Raw genomic sequence first — 16,292 nt, 5'->3', positions numbered from 1 at the left:
AACGCAGCCTTCCATCTCTTCATCGTTGCAAATCCTGAATTAATTCAATTAATAGTAACACCTGTTATTCACAGTGCTTAGACACAACAACCAACTTTTCTGTGTTGTCTGGTCATTTTGGTTGATTATAATTCTTTTAGGTGACTCATTTTTGGGGCAAAAGGAGAATCGGTGTACACAAGAATGTAACTACTCAAGAGGTGGAGAAGTGAGAACCGGATGAATCTTCCTACTGTATGTCCATCGACCAAGCCTTTTCTCGTTGTTTAAACCTCGGGCTGGTCTCACCTGCCAATGTTTGGAGCGTATTATTTGGCTTTTTGTGGCCTGTTTTATGCGATGCTGAGCCCGCTTTTACTGTTGATTTTCCTGACATTAAAACAAACATTGCCTGCAGCAAGCTCCAAACCCAGGCAGTCTTCAGCGTGTCCTTACAAACAGTGCTTAATTTGTATACCAATGTGTGCTGGCGCCCAAAGTTGTGCTCAGAAGCCCACGATCAGCACTGTCGAACGTTCGGCTGCCAAATACCCTGGCTGCATAGTCTTGGTCCCACCTCATGCCTCTTCAATCCACCCCTAGACACCCCATTCCTCTTAATCTCATTCTTGCAGGTAATTTTCCATCCCATAGTTCTCCCTTTGTCACTGTTTTGCCATCTTTCTCTTCCTCCTTCTTTCCCCTATTTGTGTTTCTTTCTCTCTCTTTTTCTGGATAAGTCTGTTAAGAAAAAGTGAGTGCTGATCCCCCCAAAAAAAGAATGCTAGTTGGCCCCACCTGCAATCACTGGCTCAAATTAAGCACTACTTGCAAGTTCAAAACGGCCCTAATTTTCAAACATAAGCCACATTTTTAACTATGTAATTCAATGATGAGGGACATTTTTATCTTGGTGCCCAGGCTTATTTTCTGTCCAAGACTGATCCAGACCTACTTTAAGTAGGTGGTAGTTTTTGGCGAAAAGCTTGGTCTGGCAATTTTTAAATTTTTTTTAACAGAGTGTTATATAACACGAACTTGACCCGAATCGGGTATCAGAGCACTTTACATAGTACCAGTGGAGTTACATGAGGACACATTCTTTTTTGTTAGGCACGGGGAGATTAAGTAATGTGCCCAGAATCACAGGATGTTCAGCGTCATTACCGAGACTCAAACCCAGTTCCCCAGATTCAAGGTCGACTGACCTAGCCGTTAGGCCAAGATTAAGCTTTGCATCAAAACGTATGTGAACCCCTGGTTACCTGGCTCAAAAACTGGAATTATCAGGAGAAGGCAGACACACAAGAAGTGCAAATTCTCTACTACTGAAACCTCAGACCTTTTGCAAAGAGAAAATGAGGCTGCGAGCCTTCTTTGGCGCAGTTCCTAAGATATGGGCCTCTCCCACCAGAAATTCGCAGAATCCCCTACACTGCTGCTTTCAAACATGAAGTAAAAACAATCCTAATGAACGAGTTCCTGCCTTAATTGGTCAAAACGTTTAAAATAAATCAATTAAATAAATACAATATTTGGACTCCAGTGATACACCCGTAACTCAATGAGGTGCAGAGCATTTGTTGTGTTGAGAAAAGGGCAAGTTTTTAGAGCAAAACACCTATTGCACTGGATAGTAACAGCGGCGGCCATCCGATAAGGTGAAGGAGTGTTGCCCCACGGCTTGAAAGCAGTGCAAAGGATAAATAAAATGATAATAACAGGACGCTATTATCATATAATAAGTGGCATGACGGTTTGGTCAATATGGTCGTCCGTCTCGTGACGGCCAAACCGTCATGCGCACTTTGCATGCAGCCACGGCCGGTAGTGGGAGTGCCTGCAGGGCGGTGACGCGGGGATGGGCAGGGTGGGAGGTAGTAATGTATGGATCCCAGGTAAGTAAACATTTAAATAAATAAAACTAGCTTCATTGAGTGCACTGCATCCCCAAATGCGATGCAGTGCGCGCAACATTATTAATTATTTAAATGTTTACTAACCTGTAAAACTCCATAATCCATACATTACTACCCCTCTCCCTGCCCCTTCCCCTCCCCACGTCACCGCCCTGCAGGTACTCCCACTGCCGGCCGTGGCTGTTTGCATGTTCTTCACCAACTGTATTGCACAGCACAGGCTCCCAGTCCCTCTCTGAGCGCCAAACCATAGCATTCAGATCACTTACAACGCTGTAAAGCAGCGTCGTAATTGGTCAGGGGAGTCTGGGAGCTTCTTGGTTCCTGTATCTGAAAGGGCAGCGGCTGGTGATGGTGACCAGCAAGTACATTTTCTAATTTCTTTTCTTTTTTTTTCCTAACCGCTCCCCCCCCTCCCCAATGTCTAAGTTCCCTACAAGTCGCCATTGGATAGTAAATAGCATGTGTTATTTTGTACCCCCTTGCGTCACTTTGTGTTGCTTTTCACCAGGGCCGGAGAACCAAAACCAGCCCTGGCAAAGTGCTCGGCCGCCCCCCTTGCCCCAGGGGGGTTAGGGGTGCCGCCGAACTCTTTGCAAGGGCCGGTTTTTGGCCGGTTTTGTTACAGGGCCGATTTTGCAGCATGTTGGAAAAACGGCCCTGTAACAAAAACGGCCCCCAGGGGCCCAACATCGGCCCCCACCCGTGCGGCCCACCGGGGGATTGCCCGGTGCCCGCTAGGGCCAGTCCAGCCCAACTTTTCACGGACGTAATGTCTTAACAATTGTGACATATATTGTAGTGCACCATGATACTGACATCTGTGCGTGACCCGCAGGTCACAATTCGAGATCAAAACTGGGCAGAATCAGCTCTTTATCCTTCCGAGTTTGATGAAAAAGAAAGTACCATGAATTTGACTTTTAGCAAAAAGAATGCCAGTAGCAAGTGCTTTATTTTAATAGCTTTTTATTTGCTGAATCACGCATTGGTTGATGATATAATCGGCTCTTTTTAATGAGTCAGCACTTTACAGTAGAAATGAACATCGTGTTAAGACATCTTTAGGGTAAGCGGCAGAAGAGCAAGCTCGGGGAATCTAGCTCAATCATGCCTTACCACATTTTGATAAAACTTTTGTAAATTAGGGAAAATAGTTTATTTTAAGTGAAATGTATCTAACTGTAAGAAATTAAATGAAAAAAAGGCACATTTTGTATTCTGTATTGTCATTACTGACCAAAGCACAACACGATAATTTTACTTATCGAAGATCACTTGAATTATGAAGCAGAAATCGGATAAAATGGACTAAACTAATACAACACATAAATAGACCTGTGATCGCTCCTGCCTTTTTACTTCCCACCCTTTTCTCTCGCCGAAGGAACTCAGCAAATTGTTAATATCAAGGTTTGGAGTTAGTGTGTGTTCCAAGACAGATTTCAGAGCAGCCCTCCACCAGCCTCCCAAGAAATCCGATTGGCTCTCCCGATGTCTTTTAGCCATGTTGTACACGAGTTTGGCTGCTGTTCCGAATGACGAAAATGTAGTGGCGTGGAGTGTTGTGGCGTGGAGTGTTATAGAGTGGAGAGAAAGTGTCACAGCATGGACTAGAGGGCCATAGTGTGGAGTGGTGTTGAGTGGCACAGAATGTGGCAGAGTGGAGTGTCTGAGTGGAGTGGCGCAGGGTGTCGTAGAGTGGCGCGGAGTGGAGTAGAGTGTCGTAGAGTGGAGTGTCATATGATGGAGTGTTGCATAGTGGAGTGTCATATAGTGGAGTCTCCTAGAGTGGAAGGATTTGAGTGAAGTGGAAAGGATTACAGTGGTGTGGATTGGAATGTACTGGAGTGGACAGATGTGAATTAAAGTGGAGTGGTTTCGAGTGGACTGGAGTGGATTTGAGTGGAACGGATTAAAAGGGATTGGAGTGGATGGTGGGGTTATCCTTTAGAGTTCACTTTGACAAAGGAAAGCCCAGACAGCATGGCACAAGCTTTCTCTCCTGAGCAAAATATAATTTTGCCTTCCTGAAGTATTCTTCATAATTACAGCATAAATCTTGGTCTTCTTGTATCTGTAGAGGTTCAACGCCCTGGTCACCAGCATCTACCACTTCCATCTGTCTCTACGAAGAAGTGCCATGCATACTGTCTTTCTTCTCAACCACATTATCCCCTCCCTGACAGAATTACTATAGGTCCCCTTACATACACGCATTAGGTTCAAGAAATGCTGTATCATCGACTGGCAATGGCCAGTGTCTTTCCAAGCTGCATTTTGGGCTTGCCATCTGTTTAATCTGTACAAGAGAGACACCAAAAACAAGGCGCCACAGATGACTGCCTACTTCACCTGTAGATGGAAATGCCTTTGCCAGTAACTTCCAATTCCCCATTCTACATGGCTGAACGTATAACCATCTATGATGGCCAAAAGAACACGCAGAGCCAAATCAAAACAAAACTCGTGTCAAAAAACTCTGGATGTGAAATGGTGCCGCGTCCTAAATCAGACTTGTTCTTCCCTTTCAGAAAGGAGTTGAACCACAGTGCTTACAAGGGAGGGTATCTGTGCAGTCATCCCCGGATCCTCTTGTCTCAAGCACAAGACCCCACGTTTGACCTCTGCATGGAGGTCAATTGTTGCCCACTCTCATAAATGTACAGCGCTTTCTTGCTTCTCTGCTACGTTTGAGCTACACATATTCATATATATATAACTTCTTGATATAAAAAGTAATAATTTTACGTGTGCTCGAAGCTCTGAGACTATGAACCACTGTAAATACTATTTGCAGTGATATAAGAACTTTGCTTATGTTTGTAGGAAAATAACCTACTGGAATAAGCTATTAAAGTGAATGAGATCGGAACCTTACCTGATGTACATGGTCACCATAGTGAAATACCAGCTTCTTTTTTCTTCCACAGGAATCTGAAATATGGAAATGGACATTTAATACAAAAGTCTAAATATTTATTTTATACAGATGTATAAAATATAGTCCGAAATTGAAATGACACTGTACTTTCTTAGATCCTGAAAAGTATGCCGTATTCACCCTAATACACGTGCCTCCGCTTCAAGCAATCGGTGGCCTTAGTCAAAGCACTTTTTCTACCCACGAGCAGATTTGTAAAAAGGATTTGGCAAAGAACCACTGTATGTTTATGTGCTAAACATTTGTGTTATATTCACCAAACAAATGATACAGTTTCATCATTGCACAGTTTTGTTGCACTATGAAGAGGAATATCCTCCCTGGGGGCTCTTGGCGCTGTTGGGTAAACTAAACTCCAAAAGGAAAGGTCGGACAACAGCAGTGAAACAATAGTTGGCGCTGAAGCATAGCCTGGTCTTTAGACGTGATCTTCAGTGGATTACCAATGAATCTAAGCAGAGATGAGGCATGGACCTTCAAAGTTAACCCTTCACAACTAAGCCATCTACTTCCTGGACACCTAGACAGCACCGTAGTGCCAAGCCACCTCCTGGTTTAGCAGTATCTATAACATGACATAACACCCTAGACTAATATAGCAAGAAATAAGAATTCAGTGACTCAAAAACTTAAGTATGCATTGGATATAATGAGGAGAAACTAATATTTGTGTCTGTAGGGGCATATATGTTTTCTGTTTTTTCAGTTATTTTAGATTTCCTTTTATTTATTTTTATTTTCTTGTGGTATTCAACAATGTACTTTGCAATTAAAATAATCATATCCATTTGCACTATTTCACAACATCTCTGTGTATATGATTGAGGATGGAGCAAATGGCACGTACAGCGGGGCAGAACATGGAGAAAACCGAATTCACACTATTTTTGCTGAGTTTGCAAAATGAGAAACAGAGACAGCAAACTTTCAAAAGTGTAAAGTGGGACTACGTTTGAGGCAAAATCAGTTTGTTCCATTCTAATTACAGCACACGCAAAGAGAGTGCAAAATAAGTTTGCTGAACTAGTCTTTCTGAGGAAAAAAGTTTATAAAGTGTATCTATAGATCGATTTATTTTTGTGAAACACTGGACGGTATACCTACAATGATATATGTATGTGTCGCATACGGTTTTATGGCGTGCCATGATCCATTTCAGGCATTGTTGTCTTTTGGCAAGAATCTTTCGTAATATGGGCTGCAGTTCCATTCTTAAATATTCTCACACGCACTGCAAATTAGTTAAAAATGGATTCCCTCATTGTTTCACCAGTGCAGTTCAAATAATATGTTGAATGGTCTGAAAAAAAATCACTTGTGCTCATTGAAAACAAACTGCACTCACTGCTTCGTTCCTCAGATGGAAATGGGAATGAATGCGACCCTAGTTTGTTTTATGAAATACAGGTAAATCACACAGGTACACTGAAAACCATTTAAAGGGTTGTGGACCAGTGTTCAGAGGCGTTATATCCAGCGAAAGCGAATCTCCCATTGGTTTGGGCATTTTGAAACAAACCGCACCTATTGGACTTGCCATTGCTTGTTAGCAATATCAGGTAAATGAATAACAATAATTTTATTGTGACTAATTAGAATTAAAAATGTTTTTAAATTCTGAAAATATGAGATTGTCAATTATACTGTATTAAGGTGTAAGGAAGAGGTAATAGTTATCCTAGTGTCTCAATCACTCCTTTTCTCCCATACGCATCACTTTCCTCTGCTTCCCCCCACTCTGTTAGCCACTTCCGCCCTTTTTGTCCCCATATCTTTCTGGAATTCCCACCTGTATATCTCACACTTTCCCACATTTACTACTTGCACTTAGGCGACCATCCCTTTGTGCTTCAGCACACATTTATGACCCAACGACAGGCACAGTGAGAAATTCAATTTGTCTTCTGCCTCAGCATCTGAGCTCTCCATCATGTCCTGTCAAACACCCACCCATAACATAAAGTCACTCATTCACCTGTAGGAGACTGATCTCAGAGTATGCACATTCCAAGAGTCATATGTTGCATGAAAAAGGAACTAAAGTAAAAGAAAATACTTCTAGGTAAAGCAAGATGATGTAAAACGAGAAATATGAACTGAGATTGCATAGATGATATTGAATACCTCAAGCGTTTTTTCAGTCATTGATGAAAAATCAATTAGGGTCTAATTCACAGGGCCCCTGCAGTCGTAGGGGACTCTCCGCACTCAGGGCAAAATCTATGCAATGAGAATTCTCATTGTGGGGATTCCGCCCCGAGTGTGGACACTCCCCCTGCCTGCGGGGCCTGCGTCGTGAGTGCAGAGGCCCTTTGTGAATCAGGTCCTTAGGGCTTCATCTACAAGAAAATGATGCAGCACGGCACCGCAAGTCATTTAGGTGCGCCGTGCTGTGTCATTCTCAAAACACAGGGATGTGTTGTATTAAAAACAATACAATGCATCCTTTTTAGGTCGAGCTGGAGAACAATGCGAAGCATTGTCCAGCTCGACAACTATAGTTGCCCGTCTCCTGGGAATCTGAGATAGGGTTCGGGCACGCGCGCCGATTGGTGTCTGTGGACGCGCACGTCCAGGCCGGCGCTCCCCCCCACTCACTGGGTCTGTCGGACTCCTCGCGGTGATCGTACACCCACTCACTCGGGCTGTGGAAGGAGCGAAGACCTCAGCGCTGCCCGGGTGTAACTTGGCAGCCTCTCTCGGCAGGTAATCTCCTCGGGCAGCCTCTATTCGCGGGAGGGAGTCTGTCGCAGTCAGAGCGACCACCACGGCTGATAAGAGCGCGCACAGGAATCCGAGGAGATGAGACTATGCGCGTGTGGTCACGGGACCGCAGCGAACCAGAGCGCGACGTGACGTGGTAGAGGCCGGGTGGCTCTTAACCCACGGGTTGCGCAACAGAGAAGGTGCGGCGTAGTGAAGTTATTTTACTTGTTACTAACTCTGACTGTATTGATGGCATGCATTTACAATGGGGACAATCTTGATCACATTCCGACATCTGGGCTGTGCTCGCTGGGCCTTTGATAGAGGAGAGGAATGCCGTCCCTCCCTTTTCGTGGTCTTTGCGGCTGTCCGCGTTGCAACCTCGAGGCAACGGCCGCAGTAGGGGTGATTGGCAACTGGGGCGGTTGAGGCAGGGACCTCCAGGGCTGAGTTGAGTGGTGCCACGCTGTGAACAGCGGAGGCGACAGTGGTGCCAGGCAGGCAGGGACAGCAGGGCAGGGAGCTGCCGCCCGATTTCCACACCCATCAAAGGCATCGTAAGGAGCCTATTCCCACGCTTTGTGTTGTGACTGCTGCGAGTGCAGGAACTGTACAGCAGAGAGAGAAGCCCAGAGTGACCCGCGAAGGCGGGCGTCCAGAGCTGGGTGCAGCTTGTTTTCTTCAAATGACATACCTTTGCAGGCAGGACATGCTATCCCGCAACGGCCTTTTTTTAGCAAGTGTTGTGCGCCTTAACAAATGCATTTTATTAAAGCACTGAAACGTCGCGCTTTTACTTTAAATAATTCTTTTTTTCATCCGATTCCTTAAATGCATTGTAGGTAGCACTTAAAGCAGTGCACCTCAGCCTTAAGGAATCGCTATTTACCACCAACTCCAAGTTGGTGGTAAATAGCGATTTCCGTTCAAAAAGCACTTTTTTGCTTTTTGAAGTGTGCCATGTGGCACACATCCATGCCCTTAGGGCATGCATGTGTGCCACATGTGCACACATGCACATTTCAGGGGTGCAACAGACCTTGAAATACCTCCAATACCGAATTGGTAATACAGAATGTCTCCACATTCATTCCTATGGGCTTCCAAGCCCATAGAAATGAATGGGTAGGTATTCGTTATTACCGAATCTCAATTACAGATTCTGTAATAACGAATATTAAGAATTCGGTATTTTTTACCGAATTCTCACCTACATCTGAAAAAACGATTCCTAAATACCGAATTGGTAAAATTCGGTATTTAGGAATCGGTATTTCCCAGTTACCTACATCTAGCCCTTAGTCAGTAAAGTTAAAGACATGAACATAGAGACCGAGGGATCAGTTTCAAACTTGTTTTTTAATTACTGTCGAATCTGAGCCCCAGATGGACCTAGCCCAGTTAATGCACTGGCTTGCTCACAGGCGTTATATTCAACATCTTCAAAAAGCAAATTTGCCTTTGGTTTGGGCATTTTGAAAATAACCATTTTGTGTGTTGTAAGGCATTCAGAATTCAAGAATGATGCCGGCCAGTAAAGATTGGAGGATGCAACAGAATGTAAAGTGAGAGGAGCAGTTACTATTAATGTAAAATATACATCTCCAACTGTGGCAGAAAGAAGACAAATCGAATATTGTGCTATCTCCATTGTTCCCTGGGCCTGCACCATAGATTTCTTCCCCAGGCACCTGAGAACCTTTTGGCATCTGCGTACCTACATTTTCACATTAGCGGTGGCCCACACACTTAAGAAGCAGTTTGACATGATCATATTCAACATTAAGACTGCTCACATGCTGCTGGAAGTAATTCTCATTCTTCTAACCCCACTACATTTAAATGGCCTGAAAATGGTGCAACCTTTTCATTAGTATTTCCTTTTTTTGATTACAGCATTGAACAAGCATTAGCAAAGTCAACAGGTCTTGCAATGGGTGCTGACATTTTGGCTTTGCTGATTAATATTTAGTTTGTGACTCGTATTTATACGAAGGGATGCACTGTATTTAAACCAGCACTGTATTAAAACCAGCACTGTCTAAAAACAAAATGTATATACTTTTATGTAAAAGCGCACATTGCACCAGTTATCCCTGGCACTGAAGGGGACTTCTTATTGTATGGATGCGCACAAGAACAGCAGGCCATCAGTTACAGTCCGCATGTGGTATGCTGTGGTGGGCAGTAACAGAAGGTGAATGACACTACAGCAGACCAATGGATGAAGAGGACTGAGGTAAATTCCTTGTGAGGAAGGAAGCATTGTATATATTCACAGAAAAAAAACAAAGGTTAAAGGGACATTATAGCACAGTGTTGTCATTAATGATGTCATTTCAGAGGTTGCAGTGGCACTATCAATGATGTCATACAACATGTCTTCTGTGATGTGAGTTATAGTTACTTCAGGGCACAATTAACAGTTATTTGAGATAACTATAACTGGTGAATTTCAAGTATTTTGTTTGTTTAAAAATGGTGTGTTTTAAATGACATTTACACCTAACTAGAAGATCCCTTTAACATTTGGGCTTTATTCAGTGAATTTTATTACAAATTCGTAACTATAGCATCACTTTAACCTTTGTTTTGTTCAGTGTATTTCAATTTTTTTTAACGTAAAGTAGGATACACATTGTTGTGCATGGCGTGCGGTAAGCACAGGGCCTGGTCTGGCTTTAGGGCAGGCTCTGCACCAAATGCCCTGCGGGCACCCACCCCCTTAGGTTTGGGTGAAGGGCCTGGCCATTGCCAGGCCCTGAGCCAAAGGCCCCGCGCACGGCTAACTATGTCATGCAACAATATAAATGGTGCCATTTTAAGTAAAGCAGACCAATTGGCTTTGCCAAAGGGCTTGAAAGCCGTTTGGTTTCATCAAGAAGTCAGCACATCATAAAATAGACCTATTGGCTTTGTCAAAAAGTCGCCAATAACTACAATCACATTTATATTTAATATATTCACACATTGCAATGTTTAATATTAGTGAGTGTCACAAAATATTTTTGCAGCATTATTTAAAAAAAGACATAAAACATGTCTTTGAGGTATTTCTTTACAGCGGTTCAGACCACAAAATGCAACCATACAACCAACCACAAGGGGGCCCTACCCTCCAGCTGAAGAGTATATGTCTGCAGAGTGCTTTCAAAAAATATGGTAAGCTTTACTTGGGTCATGGTTTCAATGATCCAACTGTGATTTTTTAATAATGTTTCTGGGGGCTTGTACGCTAACAGTACATTAAAAAAATGCTTAGTGCCCCCCCTGCCCCTTCTAGTTGCAACACTAAGATACCAAAATATTATTAGAACACCCTTGCAGGGCATTATGAGGTGCCCCTTGAACGTAACAGTGATTTATGTCCATTCTTCCCTCCCTTTTGCCATGTCCATCTGTGCCAACAACATTAGGTACATATCCCATGTCCTTCCTTCCTTCCTCCTGGCCCTACAGTAGTTCAATGCACCACTGCAAAAAGAATGTAAACAGAAAAGCACCATATTGGTATTTCTTGAAAATTCCTCTGGAGCAGTTCAAGTATATTTCTTAAAGGCTAATGCTAAGAGATTCATCTTGTCTTTATCATATTTATACCTTCCCTTGACCCCAAGTCCTTTCAGAAGCGCCTCCTCCTCCTCCCCCGCATCAAGCAAGCCCATCCCTTGCCACATCCACTCTTCTGCTCTGTCCAATCCCTGCAATGGTACTTATCATCGTTTGAGCCCTCTGGATGTGCTGACTTTTTTTTCTAGCAGACCTCTTGTATTTTTTGCAAAAACTTTGAAAAATGTGTAAAGGGGACTACATTTGTGCAAAGTTTTCTTAAAGCAACGCTCACCTATTTCTTGGAAAAACTATGAAATGTATTCATAGATTGTCCGGTTATACGTGATTTGGCTTTTGCATGAAGAGTATGAATTTTGCAACGCTTTTAATGTTGCACAGAGGGCAAGGTTGGGGTGAGGGGGACAAACAAAATCTTCAGAGCACCTCCAGGGATAGCAAGGCCATCATAGCTTAACAGGGTCATTAGCAGACTAAAGTGCTACCTATGATGGCCCTGCTTTTGATCTTCTCACCTGCCCCTAATACTTGTGACTAATCCGTGGGTAAAACAATGAGGTAGAACTCATGAAGATCACTCCTGCCGTAAACCTTCTGCCCTTTTATTTAGACTTCAAGGCATTGCACATTCCAAGGTCCATGAATTATGAGTTGCTCCATGCCCAGTTCTTCATGGAATTTAGGGGCTTGTAGTCTTGTTTATGCCATTATAAAAACAAGACAACAAGTCCCAGAATTAAAAAATATCTCGACTGGAGCAGCTCATCTTGCGCGAACCTGGGAAATTTAGTAGCTATTGATCACCACGCGTTTGCCAACTCAAAGCCAAGTTTTACTCCTAAAGAGCAGATCAATTTGTTGCCCCACCCAACACCTGTAGACTGCCACTGTGAGGTAAGAGATCATTGTAACCATGTCCAAACAGAGACAGCAATGCAGTCCCTGTTTAAACTTTACCTTTCTTTTCAGTGCATAAAAACCATCGGAAGTGTGCTCTTGACTACAAAGGAGGAGGAGGAGGTAGAGATGTGGCAAAATACAATCACAAAATATTATTTAATCATTTTACTGACCTTTAACTTACAGACAACTTGTGAATACAGTTTTATTTATAGACCAAGTGCCCTCTTTGCCCCAATGTAAAGGTTCTATTTTTTTGTCTGTTTTATGAAATGTTTAATAAATATATTCTGATTTAAAAAGTGAGGATCCCAAACTCAAATAAACAATTAAAATCTTGAATTAATCATGTTTATTCTTGACTTAAATTCAGCATGGTTCTTTTCGATAAGTGGCTGTGAGATCCTCCCAATCAAGACCCTTTATATCTGTGCTACTCAATCATTTGCCAGGACTCCACAGCCAGAGGTGGAGTTGCTTGTGTAAATTAATCCACTCACTGAAACACTACAAATTTGAATGTCCGGTGGTAGGCTCTGTAGGGCTTCTGTCCTGAAGCTTTACTGTTTTGTTACCTTTCACCAGCTGTTTTCCCCACTCTCCATGTACCTACATTTACCTTTCAAAGATGTAATTTGCTACTTTTGGAATTCGTAATGGTCTCCAGATGGTGACTTTAATTCACATCAGACTAAGCACAGCCAGTCTTGACTTGTGCTATCATATTGCGTAGGGTTATTCTTTTATACATGTGTGCGTCAGCCAATTTGTGGTTTTTACCAATTCCCTTTTGAGTAATTCACCATGAGCAGGGCCACTGGAATGGGTTTCTACAGCTACTACATATTCTACATAATTATGGATTTGCCACATAATCCATTGTCTGCTGCATAATCTTCAAATATTAACAAAAAAAACGTTCTTGCTCAAAAGGATTCAAAGTTGCTAAACATGTAGCAACACAAACCGCCTTTCAGTGGAAAGCCATTCGTAAAGGTAATGCGCATTCCAATATGTAGCTGTTACGCTGGTACTAACCAGGTAAAACCTTTGCCCAGTGTTAACATTTGCAAAAATTTCAAAATAATAAAACTATACCATCACAAAATGTGCCGCATAATGTGCCTTTTATTGCTGCATACTTTAGTCAACCCTGCTACATAATTTGGTCCTCCTCATTACATAATTCCAGTGGCCCTTACAGTGGAAAAAAACTGCATATAATTCAGACTCCTTAAATGAAAAATAAATGAAAGATAATCTGGGTGAAATGCATTGCTTTGATAGTAAAGCTTAGTTGGTTGAAATGTTTACTTCAGATATCTGTGTGTATAATTTGTTGGTGCACTGGGGACTAATGACTTGTGTGTTTATGGACTTATGAGGTCCCAGCCTGGGAGAGAATACATTGTGAACATGTGGGTCAGTTTGATAGGCTGTACACAGTATAAAATACGCTGGCACAAAATAAGCAAAAAGTTTTAGGGGGAAATGCACTAACTTTTTTCAGCAGGGTTGCATCACAAAAGTGGCACAAACCCCGGGCAAAGTGTTCTGTTGGGATTTACTTTCCAACAGAAATCATGATTTGCTTTGAAAAGTTGGCTCACGTAACAGGAAGTAGAGTTATGCACTATTTGGGGCAAGAGGGCGTTCCGTGGGTCGTGCGTGGGCATTCCCGTGCAACCTTCATACAAAGTGGTAAAAGTATTACAATATGTGAAAGCATCGTTTATGTACTGGAAGGGTACCCTTCAACTACAAAGCTACGCCTGACATCACACGTCCACCCTTGCATTATTGCTGAATGTAAATAAAGCGTACTTGCAAACTGTGACTACATGCCTGTGCTGCAGCGAGTTGCTTCTGCTATTGAAAACACACACATATATATATGTGCACGTTTACGTTTAGTATAAAACATGCTACAATGAAAAAGTTGTAGTAGGTAACCATACTTAAATGTTGTAGGCCTGCACATATACAAAGTGCTGAATTAAGTTAGCCTAAATGCTGATGCCATGTTAACCGGAAAATAATGCATTAACAGAGAAAGGCCTGTTTTCACATTGAATAGTTGTTTGCGCAAGATGTTTTTCTTCAATTTACTGCAGATGTTGCATCTTCAGAAGCCTAGTGTTAGCTAGTGAATAGACATTTGTTTTACGACTGAAAGAATGATTCATTGAAAGAAGTTTTGGACCACAAAAAACAACATTGTAACTTTTAAAGGACTAATGTCTGAAAGGCTATTATGTTCTTGTCAGAGCATGGGGAGTGAACCTGTTCCCAGGAGTCTACTGATATTCTATTGGTGTGTGAAAAATGCGGAAGAAAATAATGTTGCCACACGGTATTTCATTGCTTTTTAGACTATATAAATAAAAGAAAAACAAATACGAAAGAAAATTATGTTGCCACATAGAATTTGTGTGGTTATATTAGCGCATGTTCCTGGAGTAGGCAGAACAATCCAACTGATTCCCACCCCTGCACTCTGACCGGAGGCTCATCTTTGAGTTTCTGATGCCTTTCTTCATGAAAGGTTACTTTCTTCGATTTTTCCCTAAAATGTCTGCTGTTATTTTTGAGTAGCATGCTTTCAGACTATAATGCAATGGCTTTATGCTTGTGCACTGATTCTCTGATTGGTACTCTGTATGGATATCTGAACTGACACATTTTCTCTCATTAATTCCAATTTATTAGGGGGGCGTGGCCGACCAAGCAACATGGCGGACGCAACTGGCTAGTGCTCCCGTACCTTGATCCCCTATTATCCGCAATAATTCTCCTGGCGGTGCTGGCTGCGACGTTAATGCCCAAGTCTGGATTCCGGAGGGTGTGCTGAGTCCGCAGAGTGCTAGGTCGTGCAGTTTGACCGGCTGGTTGAGTAGTGTTGCGGCAGACAAGCGCGCGGCCCTGGTGACGGTCGCCCTGCATGCGGGCATTTTGAATGTTGGCGCCATGCTGTGAGCTGATTGTCCTGAAATGCCGGCGGAGCCCCCGGCATCGGTGAGCATTGGCAGCGGAAGCACTCCCTCGCCCCTGAAGTCCTGGTGTCCTGCTGCGGAGACCCTCGAGACCACAGCAACAAGTGAGGGGGCGCAGCTGTGTGCATGAGGGCGCTCGTGCGGGGCAGTGGTGACTGAGCGACGGGGACAAAGCCTCGAGTTGGCGCTTGGGCTCCAGGGCGATCGAGCACCGCAGAGGCGGCAGCGAGCTCTCACCCCGTCCAACAGCAGCGGAAATTGATATAGACTGCGGGCGCACTACCTGCGAACCCTGGAGCTGCGGGCTGTGTGGGGCCAGTGCCAGCATGGCGTGGACACTGTAGGAAGCTGAGGAGTTGCTGTTGGAAGGGACTTGGTGCCGCCTAGGGCCCCGTGAGGCGAGACGAAGGGAGGCTTGAGGCATGGTGAGGGCCGGCGAGGCCCAGGTGGCTACTGAAGAGAACTGCAGGCACGTGGCGTTGCCCCCCTGACGGTTTGAAGAGCTGGTGCCCCGCTGTGGTGTCCCCTGTACCTACCGCGGGTGCGTGGTGGAGAGGAGACGGGAGGAAAAACACAGCACGCGATTGCCAGTGCTGGGGGCTTAAGACAGAGTGAAGGCCTGTACATGGGCGGGGGCGGAGATTATCCCCATCTACAAAAAGGGGTCACCTATGGAGCCGGCAAATTATAGGCCTATTAGCCTCATCGACGTGTCCCAGAAAATTTACGCAAGGATTTTACTACATCGACTGCAGGAATGGATTAGCGATCAAGCTATTCTGACCCCGTTACAAGCTGGCTTTAGGGCCAGAACGTCTACAATAGACCAGCTATTTAGGCTCCAGCTACTCCACTGGAAGCATGTTGTTCTGGAAGGGGGTAGCCTATACCTAACTTTCGTGGACCTGAAATCAGCATTTGATATGGTGGACCGTAACCAGCTATGGAGTATTCTGCTGGCTATGGGGATCCCACCATACCTATGCTTTCAGTTTAAACGACTTCACGAAGGGATGCTCGCCAGAGTAAGGTATGGCAAGAATGGTTAACTGACGGCCCCGTTTCCTGTTGCTAAGGGGGTTCGACAGGGTTGCATGCTTGCCCGACCCTCTTTTCCCTCTTCTTAAACGGGCTGATAGAAGACCTTCTCGCAACCAAGGACATAGACTCCCCAAAACTGTCTTTTTCGAAGATTTCCCATACTTATATTTGCGGGTGACACCCTGCTGCTCTCAAAGTCAGCCATGGGCATGCAGCGTGTGCTAAATAAATTCAGCCAGT

The 16,292-nt window shown here is 43.8% G+C and overlaps 1 protein-coding gene across 1 annotated transcript in view; it reads right to left on the bottom strand.

Annotated features, from left to right (window-relative positions):
• Positions 1 to 16,292, bottom strand: part of TTC22 (tetratricopeptide repeat domain 22) — a 154,290-nt gene that overhangs the window by 84,795 nt on the left and 53,203 nt on the right. Inside the window, exon 2 of the mRNA XM_078670243.1 lies at positions 4,780 to 4,835. Coding sequence (XP_078526369.1) covers positions 4,780 to 4,835 — 56 coding nt within the window. The remainder of the gene's footprint in view (positions 1 to 4,779; positions 4,836 to 16,292) is intronic.

The sequence above is a fragment of the Lissotriton helveticus genome, chromosome 1_2 (assembly GCF_964261635.1).
Source record: "Lissotriton helveticus chromosome 1_2, aLisHel1.1, whole genome shotgun sequence".
In the NCBI taxonomy this organism is placed as follows: domain Eukaryota; kingdom Metazoa; phylum Chordata; class Amphibia; order Caudata; family Salamandridae; genus Lissotriton; species Lissotriton helveticus.
This window is presented reverse-complemented; position numbering and strand designations above follow the sequence as displayed.